The following is a 19,954-nucleotide window of genomic DNA, read 5'->3' as shown; positions in this document are numbered from 1 at the left end:
TGACAATTGTTTCTGTTGATATTCATTCTGCTTTTACATTGAGCAATCTATGTACTATAATTTTTTGTAATAAAAAATAAAATACAACAGCAATCTCAATATTTGCCTCATGAATTTGTTATCATGCACAACGAAAAAGCCAATTACATTACATATAAGTAAGTATCTCAGAAGTGAGACTTAAAGGATTTTGAATATAATATTTAAAAATGATACCTCTTTTCTTATGTTTTTCCAACCACAAAGCAGTAACATGTATTCTCTGCCAGGCCTAAATACTTAAGTTGTCTCGCTCTCTATATTACTACGACTGCATTTATGATTTGCTTAATTGAACTTCTTTTTCTATATTTCTGATTTGCAGAATGCGTCGACTAACTACATGATTCAAGCCGAACTTATTAAAAGAGCAGCACCAGCAACTGACAATTCCCCAAGGAGAAGAACGAAAAAAGTTGCCAGTGGGAAAAGATATTACATTAAAAGTGATTCATCATCAGCTTGACGCGTGATTGTTGTTGTTATTGTTGGAAGAGCAAAAAAAAAAACAACAATAACAACGGTAGCGCTACAGCAAATTGAATGTAATTTCATAAAAAGCGAGTGTTAATTTTTTTGCTGTGCAACACAATAGCAGCAACAAAAATAACATGCTCGTGGCTTAATGTGCTAATGCGCAGTGACATGAAAAATGATGGAGAACATGCAAGTTTTGCCCCAACCAAGCAGCCCAACCAAAGGAGCAGCAAACTAGCCAACTTATAGTAAAGAAAGGAGAAAGGAGATAGGAGCCAGACAACAAGCTGCAAATTTGATACATACAAACAACAACAAGCGAGGCAAAAACAGTATAGCAGGGTTAGGTGTTGCGCGTTGTCACTGTGGGTGGAATCCGAACAACAACTGGCAACAGGACAACACAGGCAACGCATTGACAAGCGACAACAAAGCGGCGCAAGGAAATAGAAAATAGTTAAAGAAACAAAAAAAAAAACAAGCAGGAAGTAGCAAAAGGACTGCATCGAAGTAGCAACAGCAGCAGCAGAAGCATCATTTATCAGCGCATCAGCTCAGACAAAAGCAACAACAACAACAACAAGAACAACAGCAAGCAGCAGACATATGTGCGTAAAGTTGTGTTGGCAGTGCTGAAAGGAAACAGCGCGTTCATTCAAAAAGCCATTAACCCTAATAAGCGAGCAACAACAACAACAACAACAGCAACAGCTACGCATGGCATCGATGTACCATTGTGCGGTTTAGTCACAGTTAAAGACGCCAGCCAGCCAAGTCGCCGCAGCTGTGCTGTAGCTGCCACACGCCGACAATACGTTAAGCGAAGCGCGTGCGTTGTGTTGAGCAGAAGTCTCGTCTTGCCACAAATGTTGCCACCAGGGCTGCTGAGTTTGCGGCAGTTGCGTTTGCCGCTGCATTTAATGGAACTGTGCATACTATTGCTCTGCCTGCCCACGCTGCTGCTGGCCACCACGCTCGAGCCAGGTAAGTTGCCACAAAATAAAACAAAACGAAACAAAACAGAAAAAACAACAATACAGGGTAATGCAGTCAGGCGGTTGTTAACGACTCACAGAGTTCAGCAAATGTTTTCAGTTGTTGCTTAGGTTCCGCTAGCTTCCAAATTTTTCTACAGCTTTTCCATCTTAAGCCCATTTGCCACGCCCCTAATGATAAACACTTTATCTGGCGTAGTTATGCATGAGCATATATTCCCAACATAAAGTCTGAAAAAAATCTGCCCTTAGCCTAGCAGACGGACAGAAACATACGATATAGCGCAAAACCAATATCCTCTTAATTAACTTTGCCGTAAAGTATTTAAATTTATAAAATTTAATTAATGCAATAGCAATTTGCGCCAAACAGTTAAAACAGCGTCGGGTTTTAGTGGCCTGACAATTGAATTTAAATGAAATTTTCGCTCGGCGCCTCAAAGTATGCAGCAGTTTATTTTAGTATTTGCATAAAGCCCACTCTGCGCACAGAGCTAAATGTACTGTTTTCTAGGGCCACGCCCCACGCCCTACGCCCCATGCAATTAAACGCCTAATCCTAGACGGCTAGGCAAACTTTGCCAATTTACGGATTTATTATGCTAGCAAATTTTATAAGGCCGTGAGAGTGAAGCGCATTAAATTCCAGCGCTAAGTATGCACCTGCGGCTAGAAACTTCTTGGCCAAATATTTTCATTAATGGGCCAAAAGCGACGCTGAGCCGAGCTCCAAAAATAGGCGCTTGAATGCGACGAGTTGAATGTTTGTCATTCAATTTGGTAAATGTTGTGAGTGGCTGGCCCTTCGGAGGCGTGGCCTAGAGCAGGTCGAGTGGGACGCAGTTTCAGTTTACAGTTTGCCTAAATTTTCGGCCCTGGCCGCACGGCGAGTGCACAGGTAAACATTTTAAAGCCGTCGTCGTCGGCAATTGCTTGGCAAACAATTATTAATTTTTCATCAAGCTCACAGCTCAGCGCTCAGTGCAGAACGCAGGACACGACGCGCAGCTCGCGGCACTTTTTGACCTTTTGCTAATTTGGTTTAAATGGACGCGGCCGCCTAAAAGCATGCCACACCCCAGCCCCAGTCTATGCGCGTGTGTGTGTGTAAGTTCGAGTGTGTGTGCGCGGCATCACGTATACGCATCGTTAGCCGCTCTAAGTTATGGCCAACACGTAACATTCACAAATAATAACGATAATGAAAAATACACAGGGGAGAGATTAGCGCTAAGGGCGACTCGCCCTTTGTTGTTGTTGTTGTTGTTGCCGCTTTCACTTCTTGTTGCTGTTACTGTAACTGTTACTGTTGCCCTTGTGGCTTTGGTTTTGACCTAAAAGCCTGCCCCCATGCGGCATGCGCCTAGCGCTTTGTTTGCTTTTTTTAAAGGCCTTTTTGAGAGGCTTTTTTAGTCGCTTCTTTTTTGTCTTTTTTGGTTTTGGCCAAACGCGTTACGCATAAATTATGAAGCGTAACAAAAGCAATGGCGACACCTTATCGGCTCGCGGTGCGCTCATTACGCCGCCTCCGGGCGTGGGGGCGGGGCTAGCTCGTGTGACAGCGCAAAAATTGAAAATTTATTGCCACGCCTTGTGGCTTAGAAATCTATGCACAAAAAGCCCAAAGTCAGCCAAAGCAAATGACAAGAGAGTTTTTTTTTTGTTTTGTTATAAATAGACTTTTTAAAGTCGCCCAAAAACAAATGAAAATGGAAAATATGCAAATAATTCACCAGCCCGAACAGCGGAAAATGCGCCTCACAACTGTCAGGATTTCTTATATTTTTTTTGTCGTATTTCAAAAGAAAAGCCAAACAACTCCTCAGCAACTACTCGGCAAATATTGAAGCCGGCTTTCTGTGAAGCCCTACAGTTCGCTCTGCACACATTGGATATGTATAAATAAATATAAATAAATATATACTATATATAAGTTATATATGCTTGCTGCCAAACCCAGGAACAGTCAGCTTAGCACTTTTAGCTGACAGGCAGCAGAAGAAGAAGCAGCAGCAGAAATACACGTGTCAACTTCTGTCTTCGACAAACACACTTTCTCTTCAGGCCCCACGCCCACACGTTCTGTTTTTCTGCTTGGCTCTGGCACATTTGCCTGCGTCAAGGTCGCCAGGGCAGCTTCACACGCACACTTCACACTCCACACATACACACACACGTACGCAGCTTACTTTTGCAATGTTTTCCTTTTTTTTTTGCTGTCGCTCCATCCGCCCTTTGCCATTTGTTTACACTCGCGCTCATGTTTCAAGTGCAAATGAGTTTTGCCTTTGGATGCTCTTCTAATGCGCTGCACAATTTCAGCTATTTTGCAAATTTTCTTAGTGGTTTTCATATTAAGCTGAAGGCATTTGTAACGCTAGACGCGCGATCTTTGGCTTAGAGGGGTTACAGAGCTCAGGTTTAGGCAGCCACAGCAGGTGGCTGGCAGCAGCAGGCAGCAGGTGGCAGGTGGCAGCCAGGAGGCTGTCAGGCAGCTTAAAAACTGCTAAGCACTTTGGCCAAGGAGCGTTGAGTTAAGCAGCTTTCGGGCTTAACTGGCGGCAGACAGCGCCAACATATTGACAGCGCATTAAAATATTACGCATACGCCATGCTGCTTGCCTGGCTCTGTATGTATGTGTGTGTGTGAGTGTATTAGTGTGTTTTGGAGCCAAGTAAGACAGATAAATAATCATTTTAGAAACATGACAAGTGCGCACAACAACAACAACAACAACAACAACAAGGGGCATGTATCGTGCTTTGGTGCCATAGAACTTAAACGCTCGCAGGATTGACAAGAATTATTTATTATTAATAATAAACATGCAAGCCACGCCAGTCGCACTTGCTGACTTCATTATTTATCGCTTTTCAGTTGCCCACCCTAAAAAAAAAAAAACCAAACAGGAAATGGTATGAAAAAGCTAAAAGCGACTTTAACATATTCTTTGGTTTACCCTGCAAAAGTCGAACCACAACAGCAAAGGGCTTACATTGCACAAATAAATTCGATCTGCATGCCGAAGACAACTGCAACAAAATATACAAAAATGTTGTATTTAATTTATTACTTTTAGAAAAGTAAAGAAATTGCATAATTTGTATACCCTGCAAAACATGCAAGGGTTTATAAGATAGATAGATAACAGACAGCAAAAGGTGTGTGCCATGAAATTTAATTAAAAGAGAATATTTGCTTATTGTCATTTATATTTATATAAAAAGGGAGATTTATGTGTACGGTATGAGCACTAACTAACCAACTTAAGTAACTACAGGGCATTTGTCTGTCGTTCAGTTGGACTCTATTCACAAAAGTTTTTCTGGTTATTTCTGCTGCTTGCGCTATATTTCTGCACAGGACATCCGGTTTGTGGGTGGCCATTGGACGAAGGCGTTCGCCATTTTGCTATTTTGCTTTTTGCTCCAACTTATATTACAGTTGCCTATTTTCAGGCATAATATAATTCACACGCCTAAGCCGCAGGCGGCTGACATGCGCACGTATCGGTCGGAGAAAGGCAAAAAAAAAGCTAAAGAAAGCAGCGACGCGCTGAAATACGCGACTTTTAGCCATTTTATTAGCAGTGCGTGTTTTTTTTTACTATTATAGCGCGTACACACACACACACCAGCACAGACACACACATGCACACACACACTAGTCTCGTAGTGCGACTGGCACTTGACCTTAGACGCTGCTGGGGACTGGGCGTGCGTTGGCTTTTGCCGCTTGTATTTGTATTTGTGTCTGAGCATTTACATTCCTCTTAACATGCGCAATATATTTCGGCTTGTCAGTGTGCATGTGTGTGCCTGTCGTGTGTTTGTGCTGTCATGCATACAAATGCAAAGATAAAGAATTTTCAGACTTATACTCCATTGGCTCCTCAGCTGAATATATATGTTGACTTGAGCCAAGTGTTTTTGCTGTTGACCACAGAAATCGACCTGACCCTGTCATAAAGCGCCCGTCCTCGTCGTTGCCGTCCCCCTCTGGCATGTTTGTTGTTATTAATGGTGCATTGCCATTGTCTGTCGAGTTTTAATGTGCTCAACGCCAAATAAATATGGTATATACGAAAAATTTAAACTCAATGCAGCAGCGAGACCAAAATGAAGCTTTGACGTCATTGGCAGCAAAGCGGGCGCATAAATTACAGGACGGAGAATGCGCATGTACTCGACAAATGCGAGAACGAAACGAATACAAATTCAATAACAAATACAAGTGCAAAGCATAAGACGCGCGCACACACACACACACACAGAGAGATATACAAGTGTATAGATATGTGTAGCTGGTTTTGCCCAAAGTATGAACTATAAAAATTTACGAGGCAATAAAAGTGCGAGCTGGCTACGCTGTGTTTTATGGCTTACAGCGGGGCAGACAGTAGGTAAATAGGGGGCGAGAGGCGTGGCAGTGGGGAGTGAGGCACTGCGCATTGCCTCTATTTCACGCACAACCAATTGCAGATGGGTGTATTGGGTGTAGCTGGCCAAGGTTAAATGTACACGTGTGCGCCGCCTGCTTAAAAGTTGTTCCTGCACTACGCACCGCTGATTGATTGATTGATTGATTAAATTCCCTTTTACAGCGCTGAGTTTATATTGAGGCCGCGCCTATCAACAAGCAGCCCCCAGCCCCCAGCTCACCTGCCGTTGGTTAGTCATATTCCAGCTGCTTGAGCACGCAACCCATTAAAAAATGCTACATCAAGAAGCAAAGGGACTCGCCTCGGCTGCGGTTCAGCGTGGCGGAAATTTAATTTGGCCACGGGTCAGCCACTCACAGTGCGGGTTGCCCGGGCAATCAAAGTTTCCTAATTAAAGTAAACACCAAACTTGATGAAAATTATAGTTGCACTTGCTCAGATTCAAATTAGCATGGGGCGTATACTTAATAAATTGCATTCTAATAATTGCCTGTGTCTGGCCAGGCAGCATTGTATTATGTCCTGGCCTATAAATAGTCCACATACACGGGTACTGATAGGCAATTTCGCTTCCTTAAAATTGTCCATTGTTCCTATCGATTGCTACAACTCTACAACTTATAAACTAATTATATTCGTATTAGGGTCAAAGAAACTTCCTGGGCCTAACAAGCCGGTTATATAAGCCCGCAACTTTGGGGCATATTGCCCTCACTTATGCGGCTCATCCAAAGGTCAGCTAGGCAACCAAACTGTTGACAAAGTTATTTTCTACTTATTCTGCTACGCATTTCTTCTAATCTAGAATTTCTTATTTACATAAATAGCTAATTATTAGCTGCAAGTAGCCGCCTTTATAAAATATAGTACTTACAAGCGTTAGCAAGTATTGGAAGTAATTCTACGTAGATTTCGGTTTGGGTTTTTGGTGACGACTTTTTGGTCTATTAACTGCCGCAGTTTAGGCCAAGACCCTGGCCAGACTTTGCGTCTTTGTTTAAAGTAACTTTGTTTGTGCAGACTAATTGGATTAATCGGTATTTGCTTTCGTTTTAATCGATTTTATTTATCATAAAGTGCGGCGGAGTATGACGCGCTAAATATAAGGGCGTGTGGCAAAGTTCAGCAGCTATTTAACTGATTCAATCAATAAGAAGAATAAAATAAAAGCTGCAGGTCATCGTCGTGTGCTGTGCAAAGATATGCGATTTTCATATAGCTTAAGTAACAGCAGGAGGCCTTTAATATTCTTTTTCGCAATTGAAATGTGTTTATCAGACATAGATATGCATATTATCTGCCCAGTCTTCTTTTCTACTGTGCTACACACAAAATAATTCCTCTGTAAACTTAATAACTTCCAGCTAATAATTAATTTTTCAAGTTGGCCACAAACTTAATGTAATTACATTTAGATATAGCAGCATTGCGTGCTACGAAAATAAACACAAATTAAACAAGGACAATAGGAAGCGATTTGTACCCCCTTCATGAAGTGAGCATATGTGTGTGAGTGTGTTTGTGTGTGTGTGTGTGTGTGTGTGTGTGTGTTTGCGTGTGACAAAAACAGGGAGAAGCGTCGAGGGCAATCAATAAATGCCATGTAGAAGCAATAATCGTAAATAACACGCTGAGTTTTTGTATGTCAATCAAATGCTTGATTATTTCAACAGTTGTAACTGATTTTTCAAGACGATCAGAAAGTGCAGGTGGTGAAGGGGATTGGAGTAGATTTTCGCTGGCAATTGCAGTGCGCAATAAAAAAAGTGGTATAGAAATATATTTTTGCTGATTGCCAAACTGAAGTTAAGTTTTAAAGACGCCCTTTAACGCTATTTGTGATTGCACTTTGGACTTGGCGTATTTGTTAGTCTCTTGTCTAACGCTTTGTTTCCCATTTTGATTTTAGACCAAAAGTCAATACTCACAGATAACGATTGGAAGAAGCTATGGACGCGCAATGGTATAAATGCCGACTCAAAATTGGATAATAATCTCGACTCCAGCGACAGTCCCATGTTCGAGGACAGCGAGGTAAGTCGAAAATTGAATGAAGTGGACAGACGGACAAAGCGACTGCTCAAACAGTTAGCCCAATTGCAAGGACATCGGACATCGATGAAGTGCAACGAAGTGTGTTTTAAATTCAAATTGAATTGACTTCAAAGCTGACGCTGGCTGCAGCTGCAGCTAGTTCGTGCTGCAAGTGGCACTTGTACGTCTGCAAGACGAGTGCACGTACAGCAAGGACAATTGCCAGCTGGCCAGTGTTGATCAATATGTTAATTTGATGGCAACGAAAAACGACAAGGCACGAAGGACATGCAAATAGTTTTGGCCAGGATAATGCTAATTACCATACAACATGAAGACCAAGCCAAGTCTAATTAATCTTTAGTGCTTATTTATATTACATTCGCGCACCCGCGCTACGTCTATCTAATTATCCAAAAAGGCCACGCCACTCAACCTATATAATTAGACAGCGCTCAGATCGAGCATATCCCTATATATATCCCCATATATACTTATATGTATATGTAGTATATGCCGCTTTGTTCTGCTGACTAATTTTGCGACGTGGTTCGTTTTTTTGTTGTTTCATGGCATTCTTTGTAATGGGCCACACTCTGTCTGGCTATCCATCTACCTTTTCTTTTACAGACAACACATAAAAAATGAACTTTTAACTTTTTGTCTTGTATTTTTTCTCTCTCTCCCGCCCCCACTCTGCTTCTCTTTCTCCCACAGCTGATGGCGCATAATACGACCGTTCAGCTGGGTGGCACCGCCTTTCTCGTCTGCAAGGTCTCCGGCGTGGATCGAGTGGGTGTAAATTGGGTTTGTTTTTGTCTTTCTAATTGTGCCGCGGCTTACCCAATCCTAGCACGCCTAGCCTAGTACTCAAAAGCTAAAGTCATTTTATGCATGCCACACCGCACGCCAACAGAAACAAAAACAAAAATTAAATTTAAGTTTCGTTTGCAAATTGCGCTGCATTTTTGTAGTTTTTAATTATATGGCTTTCAGTTTTTTTTTCTCTTTATTTTTTTTTATTTTTTTGCCTGCTTATTTTATGTCGTCGTGAAATCGGGCACGCAAATGTCCAATTTGTTTGGCAGTTGAGCACGAAATACAAATACGAGTTTAATTTGCAGCTGAAAGCCAGAAAACGTTTGCCATGACATTGTGTACACTTTGTTAGCCATTCAGCGTTTGCTAACAAGCAATTAAATGGCCAAATGTGACACGCAATACAAAGCAATGCCACAGACGATCCCACAATTGCTAAAATATCAATTAATCAAAGCCCAAGACATGGGCCAAAGAGCCCAAGAAATTAAGGCAGAGCAAAACGATTTAAGCTACGAAAAGTATTATAAAGCTTGAAAAATATATAAAATAAAGAGCTGTCTGACATTCAGTCAACGACTGATATCTTATATAGCAATAAGTTTTGAGTAGAGCAGAGTAGAGCTTACCTAAGCTGTCGCTGGCTGCATTGGCCAAATGTCCGCTGTATTTGCCTAGGGGATCAACAATTTTTTGAGAGCTGTCTGATGCCGATACAAAAATGGCATTTGAAATGCGTTTGGCTTTTGGCTTATCTGAAATAAAAATAAACGCGCTGTTAAAACTTTTATTTGGCCAGTTACTTTTTAAACATTTCCTCCTGGAAATGATGTAGTCATAAATATATATTTTATGTGTTGTGGTTGTAAATAATTATAAATATGCTTTAATTTATTTCCTTTTTATTTTGATCTGTTTGCATTAAAGTCGTATTAAAATGTTGTTGCTCGCAAGCTATTATTATTATATTCCTTTTATAAATAGGCCAAAGCTGCGGCTCACACACACAGGCAGTGCTATTTATAGTGTTTTTTTATAAACACACTGATAAAATGGCGACAATATGTATACACTAATTGCATGCGCTTTTAGCGTGGTCTGAATTTTAAATTTTCTGTTGCCTACTTTCGAGCGTTTGTTCAATTAACGTGACATTCGATAATGTGTGTGTGGGTTTGCTTTTTATTTAACTTTTTGCTTCTTTGTTAACAGAATCAAATATCTTGGATACGGCGCCGGGACTGGCACATATTATCCTCGGGCGCCCAGCTCTATACAAATGATGAACGCTTCGCGATACTCCACACGCCCGGCTCCAACATGTGGACGCTGCAGATAAAGTTTGTGCAGCGCCGGGATCACGGCATGTACGAGTGCCAGGTGAGTGGGGAAATGCTGGAATTTCATATATTTTATGCATGCAATGCAGTTGAAATGAACTAAAGTGCATTTGCATATGCTCCACTTCGGTTACAGGGGGGGGGGGGGGGGGGGGGGGGGGGGGGAGTGGTGTGTCGTATACGCAATATTGAGGTTTTTGGGCTTTTGGTACATACAATTTTTACTTGTTGGCCCTTTTTTGGTTTACGTTGATTTCCACATCACTGTCGATTTTTGCACGGCGCCTGATTTAATTGTAATATGCAAATGCAGTATTTTTTTAACAGCTTCGATTTAAGGCAACCTGCTGGGCGTCTGCGCATCCGCATTCGCATCCGCATTCGCATTCGGATTCGTGTTCGCATGTACATGACGTTGACAGGCTTTTGGCCGGGCACAGCCGAAACCATGTGGCTGTCAAGCGCAGACGCTGCGGCTGCCAGATAAACTGGACATTGACAAATTTAGCCAGTGACTTGCACACACGCACACACCCAATGTGTGTATGCATTCAAAGTAATGCAAAAGTAAGCCAGCAGACAAAGCCGAAAGTCATGCGGATATGGCAAGAGGCGTGTTTTGTCAGAGCCAAAAAAAAAAGAAAGGATAGGGAAAACATTGTAAGAGAGTCGAGTCGAGTCGAGTTGAGTCGAGTCGAGAGACAACTAACCAAAAAGCAACAAAGTTTTGGGGAAACGCCTGAAATGGACACTTGACAGTAAGTCTGTTTGTGCAGCAGCCGCACAAGTGCTGCTGCTTGGAGACAGCGGGTAGCGGGAAGTGCCTGAAGCGTTGCTTCAATTTCAAAAATTGTTTGCATGCAGCTTCAATATGAGAGCGAAAGAGAGCTAGAGTATGTGTGAGCGGCAGGCACAGAGATAGAGTCCACATGCCATAGTCCTCCGGTCTGGCAGTCTGTCAGAGACGGGGCAGCCGGTTCAGTTTTGGGGCGCTCAACGAGCGCTGCATGCAAATATGCCGAAATGATTATTTTTCCTTTTGCATTGCAGTGCAATTGGTGTTCGCCCGGCTGCCCGTCTCGGGCCAACGGTTATTTTTCGTATGCAGCGTGTGTTGCAGGAAAGCGCCAGCACTTTTCCACTTATATAGAAAATGCTCGTTTTTGTTTCATTTTGCGTGCCAAATTGAAATTGTTTGATTTGCATTTCAATGAGTGCAACATTTCTTGCACTCAAAACGTTTCACTGGGCCAGTTTCGGGCAGAGCAGCAAGAGGTTGAGGAAACTTGTGTCGTAATATAAACCTAATGCGCACACTGACGGACTGACTGACTGACTGACTGATTGACTGAGTGGATGAATGAGTGACTAGCTGAGTGATGCCGTGGCTCAGTATCTACTGATGCATTAACATTCAAGTTGATTACATCGAATGCTTAAGCGTATGCGAATCAAATTCAAACTTGTAGCTCACTTTATCCATCGTATAGGTCTCCACACCGACTGGCATCATTTCGCACTTTGTGAATCTTCAAGTGGTTGTGCCCGAGGCATTTATACTTGGCTCCGGTGAACTGCATGTCGATATGGGCTCGACAATCAATTTGGTTTGCATTATTGAGAAGGTAAGTACGAAAAGTCACAAAAGAATACACAAACAAAAATCGGAAATACGTGGAGAAATACCAAAAACAAAAAAAAGAAATACTCGAGAGCAATTGTATAATGCGATAAATCAATTCAGACTCAACACTATTTTGAGAGTTTTTGATAAGTGCTGCAAAACGATCCAGAACTTTGTTGTTGCTATCGCTAACTACTGACAATTTAACTTGAGTATATTCAATATAAATATGTATAATACAGTTTAGAGAGCATTAAGTAACAGTATAGTAAAACGCTTGATAAATTTTATGTGAGAATCAAAAACTAGTGACGATTTCATTAAATGAGTATATTTTTCAAAATATGTCATTAGTTATCGATACTCTTAGCCAATGTATTAAACGATTAAGTCTTTTCTCAGTTGTTTACGCAGCACACATGGTGTATACGTAATATGTATATGCACTCGTGCGTATACTTAATATGTACAAGTCATTTATTTATACTTATGCTCTGCTCTCTTGAATAGTTTTAGTCAATCAAATAACCGATTAAATCATATATTGATCATTTTGGCCCACCCACGGCGTATGCGTAATATGTACACATGTAAAGCGTGCGTATACTTAATATTTACATAAATTCTCATGCACATGCTATGTATTTTCTTTTTGCCGCACAGAGTCCAACACCACCGCAGTACGTGTACTGGCAGAAAAACGATCGTCTCATCAACTACTATGACTCCAGGCGAGACATATCCATTGAGACGACACCGGGTCCTCGCACCCAGAGCCGTCTTATCATACGCGAGCCCCAAATCACCGATTCCGGCAACTACACCTGCTCCGCCAGCAACACCGAGCCAGCTAGCATTTATGTCTTTGTATCAAAAGGTGAGAATCACAGATGAGCGCCAGCTCAGCTAAGCTGAAACCTGAGCATAGATTCAACAACAGCTGCTACTTCTGATGCTCCGGGCCGAGCAGCTGCTCAGCTCTAAGCGTTAGCGTGCAAATTGCCAAGAGAGAGAGAGAGAAAGAAACGGCTGAGAAGGGGAAATATGCACAGATTGTTGCACGTAACAGTTGCATGCAATTTGCATGACTGCCTCGCGGCCAAATTGAATTTCTTGTGATTTTAGCATTTAAATAGCCATCGCGAAAGCGCAGCGCATCCTCGATAAGAAGTGTAAATGAAAATATGCAAATTGTGCGCAGCGCCTGCAGCTTATTAAAATGTTAATGAAAATGCAGCGTATCTGTCGCCCAGTAATTCTATTTATATATATATATATACAGATATATCTAATACAAATTTATATAAATCCTGTCACTTGCAGGCGACAACATGGCGGCCATCTCGAGGCGTAAGACCTCCTCGGCCGATCGCATCACGCACATATTTAGGTCGATGCTGGCGCCCTGTCTGCTGCTAAATACGGTCGTTGTTAGGTGAGTATAAGCCACGCCCCCAAAAGCCTTTTGCACGCAACGCAGCGAAATCTTTTATCGTAAAACTCATTGCGCAAATTTGTTTTCTTAATTTCCTGCTGCAGACGCATTTTCTTGACCTAAGCAACTACAATACCATACAGAATTAAAGCGCGAAAAACCAAAATGGAATATATAAATATAAATAATATATATATATACATAGTAAAGTATGAGAATCCTATTTAAGCTATTTCAATGTTAGAACTTAACAACAACAAATATATAAATAACAAATATACCAAAAAAATAAAAAACAAAAAACTAGCCTAAAATATAAGCTAAGTCCCATTGAAAAACAAAAGAAAGCATAACTGTGTAAAAATCATGTTAAAAAACAAACACATACACAAGTACACAAGGACTGTGTGTGTGTGTTTGTGTCTGCAAGGCATATACAAGAAGAAGAAGAAGAAAAAGAACATCAAGCAAATTTAGCTACGCGTAAGTTAAGTTGGATAATCATTTAACAAAATTGTGTACAGTATGTTTAACAAGTTTTTTATCACTTATATATGTGTATGTGTATGTATATGTATGCATCATGTAAAATGTATTAGTTAAAGTAATTGTTAAAGTTTTTCAAATGCAATTTCAGTTCAGATGTGAATTCAATTGTTTGCAGTTATCTTTTAGTTAGTTTTCAGTTATGCCAAAAGCAATCAGCGGCTAATTGCAATTCGATTTTGATTTTGATTTAACTGGTCTTCAGCAGTTGAAAACTGCATGAATCCCACTTTAGAGCTATATATAGCTATATGCATATGCAAATGACATACATATATTGATATCATAAAGAAAAACTAAAACAAAAAAGTAAACCATTTTGCATAAGTAGCCAATTTCAGTCCATACAATATATATATATATATATATATATATATATATATAAAATACACAAACATACCAAGCGTTATTATTATTATTACTGTTACTAATTACTAACTGAAAACCAAGGCATAGACATAAAGAATTAAAAGAAAAAACCAAATAATAAAAAGAAAAAAACAACAATAATTAATTGCATTATTAAGTTTGTAAATAAAATAAATTGTATTGCAAATGGCAAGGCAACAAAAAAAAACAAGAACACAGGAAAACCAAACGCAAATATATATTATATTTATTTTATTTCGAGTGTAAATAAAAGTGGAAAATACATAAATTACGGCAACAACAACAAAAACAACACACAAAATGACTGAACCAACAAATATATAAAATCCGGCATTGTTGTAAACTTTTCAAGCAGCACGAGAAAAAAAAAAGGGACAGAGAGAGAGGGAGCGAGGGTAGGGGCAGGTGGTACAGATCTTGGCACAGCTGTCAGAGTCAAAATTGTAATTAATTGCACAGCCAAAAAGAATTGCAACAATTGAAAATGTCAAAACCGAAACGATTTGCACAACAGACAAAACAAACTATAGCTCGGATATATAGTATATAGTATAATGAACAGCAATCAGAAGCACGAAGAAGAGGCTAACTTTAGATGTTGCTGCTTCAACTAAATAGTATTAAAACTAAAGTAAATAAAACGGAAAACAGCATACAAGTTAGATGCATACGAAATTCATTTAACAAAATATAAAAAAAGAAATCCCTAGTAAAATCAGAAAATCAACAAAATTGATAGTTAAGCCATAGTACACCAGCAGCTAGTATAGAGTATGCTACATTTCACAATAACTTTCTACGCTTTCTCATTTAAAATCAATTTACATAAATGAAAGATGAAAAGAAAAAACCTGAAGATTAAAACCAACATCTACGTAATCAAATATGTACAATTCTCTCGGAATGTTTTTTTGCGCAGCATACAAAAATAAAACTAGAAAAAAAAACGAATCACATTTAATAAATATATAAAAAAACATATTTGTGTGTTGTACAATTTAAGCAAAAATTTAAAATAAATAACATATACAATACAGAAGCATTACATTAAATGGCAGAAAAAAAAAGAAACACAAACACATTCATTGCCACATAAAGCATAACAAATATACTAATAACATAAAAAACAAATGTTAAAAATTTCATGAGATTTGAATAGATTCATTAGTGCGAAAAAAAGTGCGCAAAAATTAATATAATAATATTTAAAAAACAATAAAAGCAAAGCAAAAGAACATAAGCCGAAATCATGGCATATTACGGAAATCCCATTTTAATACCAAATGTCATTTTGCTCGATGTGTGCGTGCGTGTCTGTGTGTTTTGTCTGTGTATGCCTAAAGCAACACATTTACAGCCAGCACTCTTTGATTTTGTTTGTTATGAATGCAAAAATAAAATACAAATGATACCCTGAACCCTCTTCTTCCCACATCAAATGCATATATATATTCTATTTTAGAAGCTATATGTCAAGTTTGGTGACTCTAGCTCTTATTATTTACCAAAATTTCCCAAAAAAAACAGGATATCGATATCGATTTTTATCGATTGCTTGGAAACGGAGTAACTTATCGATTATCGGAAACAAACTCGATCTGCGCAGGCACTAGGAGCACCTACATCTAAAATTTCTCTAGCTCTTATAGGTTCTGAGATCCTTGCGTTCATACATACGGACGAACGGACGGACGGACGGACGGACAGACAGACGGACATGGCTAGATCGACTCGGCTATTGATGCTGATCAAGAATATATATACTTTATGGGGTCAGAGGTGCTTCCTTCTGCCTGTTACATACATTTGGATTTTGCACAAATACAATATACCCTTATACCCACTTTTAATGGGCTCAGGGTATAAAAACAATATCGTTTGGTTTCCATTGTTATGCATATTCCCCACTGTAAATATTTTAATTAAAGCATATGGCCGTTATTAGCCATTGACTAGTTAATGGGCAAGCGCAAGCAAAACAACATCAAGTCAGAAATTAATATATAAGTGTGTACTGTATTCGGTAACAAAAAAAAATAAAAAACAAAATAAAACAAAAAAAAAGAGAAAAAAATAGAAATCATGCAAGAAAATCATTTTAAAAGTTTTCAATGTAAAATTTCAACAAATTACAACAAACTTTGATGAATATGAATTTATTGAAATAAAAACTATATAAAAAAAAAAAAAAATACGATTAAAACTTTCAACTTGCCCCTGGCTCAGACAACAACAACAACTGTTGTCAGCATACAAATAAAACAAACGAAAAATAGCCATACAATTGTTTGCATTGATAAACAATAAGCAAAATGCATTCAACTTAAATATAAAAAAAAAATAAAAACAAAAACAAAACACAAGTGATTATCATGAGAAAATAAATGTAATTTAAATAATAACTACAAAATATGCAAGTGTTTCGCTTAGTTGAGGGCTGGGCGGAGCGGAGGGGTGCGACGGCCAGCTGGGGCGTCGCCTTAAAGTAGGCAACAACTTTTGGCCAAAGCCAATCAATCAGCCAAAGGCGCTTGTAGCACTTCAAATAACTTCAAATCGTTGGCCATTGTGGCACGTCTCGCGCTATAATTGGACGCCATTGTTGGCACAACACAACCACACACGCACACATACACACACCCGCACACGCACACATACTTATAGCGAGCATTTTTCAACTGCGCACCAATTATATTTCGATGTTCTTTGTAAGCCTTGGCACTTGGCAGTTTTGCAGTTTGCTTTCTGTCAACATTTTATTCAACGCGCCGCCGTTCATTTCGGCAGCAAACATGTTGCACTCAAGCACACACACACACCAACGCACACCAAGACCCACACACACACACACACTCACAAACATTCAATTCGCAATTCTTTAAGGCAAAAACTTTGGCAGTACGCACAAAATCAAATGCATTGAACGCCGGCACTGCCAAGAACCGAGAGCTAAAACTTTTGTGGCCACCAAAGTTTTCGGGCAAATCAAATGAACCCCGAGTAAATTTTCCATGTGGCAAGTGGGGTGCGGCACCAGCACCAGCAGCAGCAGCAGCAGCGGGGGGGTGCAAAGAGCATAAAAGTAAAACATTGAACTGCAAAAGTAATGGAGAAATTTCAACAGGAATTACACACACACTGGGGCCTGGAACCTGGACATGCAGCGGCCTCTGCACGGGGCGAAAAACTTTCCATTTATACGCTACCAAAAAGGCATTTTAATTGCAAAATGCTCTCTGTGACCTTATGAAGGGAAGACTTATAGCTTCTTTTGATATAGTGAAGCCTAGCTGCACTGATGTTACCGTGGATATATAATGCGAGGCGATATAAAAAATAGGCCTGTCTTAACATAGCTTTCATATGATAAATCTACAAATAGATTTTGTAAAAGTCCAATTTAGAGGACGCTTGATAAGTTTCAAGAATCAGCTCGAGTCACGCTCGTAAGTATAACAGTCAAAGGTAGTGTATACGACCATCGGCAATTCTTATAAAGCTATAATTCCACTCACAAACGCCCTCACTCACTCTCTCTCCCCTCCTCACTCTCCATCTACCCCTCGCAGCTGGAAATGTGCAAAATTGGCTGTTGACAGTCCCCAGTCGAGTGTGTCGAAAAATACTTCGACATTTGAGAGAGATTGAAAACTTTGGCCCGTTTTCTATTTTCGATTTTTGATTTTCCATTTTCCATTTTCGTTTTGCTGTTTTGATTAAAAACTTTTGTGCACGTTAACTACAGCATATGAACACACGCCAATAACTGACAAATAAACGTGTTGACTAATTTTTAGGCAACACATAAGCTCAATAATTTCACATAAACCAACACTGGTGCGCAACATTTTTAATGGCCACGTTGTTAAAAACCCGAAACGTTCGACTGCAATTTTATGCGCTGTGCTAAAATTGTAAATAATCGAATTTTCTACGGCATTAACTTTAATGATATTACATAGAGGAAGGAGCGAGAGAAAGCAAGCGTCAAAAATCATTATGAAATGATTGTTATGTTAAAAAAATATATATATATAAATCATTTTATTTTCGAATTTTTGACTGTGTCTAAAGCAGCGCTGAAAATTTGTTCAATTTTTGGGGCATTAGCGAATTGTTGTTGGCAAATGTTTGCACTTTAGTGCATTTTGGATAATATTCGTTTATCTGATGAGAAATTATGCAAATATTTTCAGACAACTAACAGAAATGCTTTTAGTTAAACGTGTGAAATATTTAATATATTGTATTTTGATGTTCAAGCCGTGGAACGTAATAAATTATAATAATGCAGAAGGGAGTCTAACAAAAGAGAGGCGAGTGCGCCACGTTCTACTGTGCCTGAGAGTTGTCTGTTGAAGGCGAGCCCTAGGCTGGCTGAAGAAGCCCGGATTCGAGCTGGGAAGACAAACTCTTTGCGCAGCTGCTGGCATAGAAAATCATTAACAGAGCATATGCGTATTTATTTTGTCTTGCTTTGAGCCGAGTCTTCCTCCTCAGCATTAATGGAGCTTTAAGAGACCTTAGTATAATATAAGCTACAAAATTGTACTTAAATAATTATATCAAATTTTTGTTTTTATTTTAAGTGCTGTGTTTTAAAAGCTGTGGCTTTAAATATTTTGTGTAGTTTTTGTCCTCAATGCAAGTTGCACGTCCTGCTGAAATTATAGTTAAAGCTAGTTGCCGAACAACTTGGGATTAAGCTGAAAACTTGTTAAGCTTTGCAAGGACTCGCCACTTTTCAAAAGACTAGCCTATATTACTATCCATAATTTTATCTTTTCTTAAACAAAGTAATAGCTACAAACTTATCTAAATATTGCCACCATCAACAAAACGTCTAAACCTATTACTTTCCAGCTACACTTTTAAACAAAGTTCACTCTTATTTTAAATATTGTATTATTGATAACAAAAACGTGGACAACCAGTCAGTCTCAGTCTCTTTCTTAAGTTAGTTATAGTTTTAGCTAAACTATTCGACATGTAAATAAATAAATAAAATACTTTTACATTATTTACCAATTTTCTTTAAAAGTACGTATTTTACTTACTGTCACTTATATTTAATTAGATTCCAACTAATGTAGAGTAAAAGGGCCAAGAGCTGCAGGCACTTCTCAGCTGAGTTCATAAGAACCTGGCTAATTGGCCGCTGGTGGACCTTTTGAATTGGGAATCAGCAAATCCCAGCTTCTCGAGGCTGCTCCTTAAGCCCCAAAACTGTGCGAGCAGTTATATGGCCATGGCAAAATGACCTTCAGCTGAAAATTTACTGGCCAAGCTGCTTGGCTTACGTTGACTGTCAAGCTGACTGGAAGTTAGCTTCAGCTTCAATTTTGGCTGCATGGCAATCAATGTGAAAACCTACATTAGTCTTGCATGTGTCTACCAAATCGTAACATTCGAATTCAATTGCCATTTTGTTTGGGCCGCATCAATCAAAGTTCAAATGCCAAAAGTGCATACAATAAATTGCAAATAACTTGCAATAACTGTAATCAACACACAGCATGTATGTGAGGGCGTGGCAAGGGGGCTGCGAGGCGGGTGTTACGAGGTTAAAGCAAACAGTATGCAAAACAATCATTCAAATGGCGCGCATTGCGCATACGCTACGTGGCCAGACAAACAGTGGCTGCCAACAGTATACGCTCAAGTGCGCTGTAGATGGCATTAAGCTGTCGCTGTCGCTGTCGCTGTCATGTATTCTGGCCTGCCAGAAATTATTGTGCATTTGTGGAAATCTATGCCACGTGGGCGTGGCCCGAACGCCGGGCTGCACATTTGCGGTAATTGATTGGAAAACA

The 19,954-nt window shown here is 39.5% G+C and overlaps 1 protein-coding gene across 1 annotated transcript; it reads left to right on the top strand.

Annotated features, from left to right (window-relative positions):
- Nucleotides 1-992: 992 nt before the first annotated feature.
- On the top strand, nt 993-13,711 carry LOC115762310 (the record flags this gene model as incomplete). The annotated part of the gene is made up of 8 exons (XM_030704477.1): nt 993-1,500; nt 7,863-7,987; nt 8,708-8,779; nt 10,019-10,186; nt 11,637-11,771; nt 12,434-12,647; nt 13,094-13,205; nt 13,310-13,711. Coding segments are annotated over 8 exons (1,353 nt in total), but the record flags the coding sequence as incomplete, so codon positions are not given.
- Between the last annotated feature and the right edge of the window lie 6,243 nt (nt 13,712-19,954).

The sequence above is a fragment of the Drosophila novamexicana genome, unplaced genomic scaffold (genome assembly GCF_003285875.2).
Source record: "Drosophila novamexicana strain 15010-1031.04,08,12 unplaced genomic scaffold, DnovRS2.1 tig00000564-arrow-pilon, whole genome shotgun sequence".
Lineage (NCBI taxonomy): Eukaryota > Metazoa > Arthropoda > Insecta > Diptera > Drosophilidae > Drosophila > Drosophila novamexicana.
The sequence above is the reverse complement of the archived record's forward strand: the minus strand, read 5'-3'. Positions and strand labels throughout refer to the sequence as shown.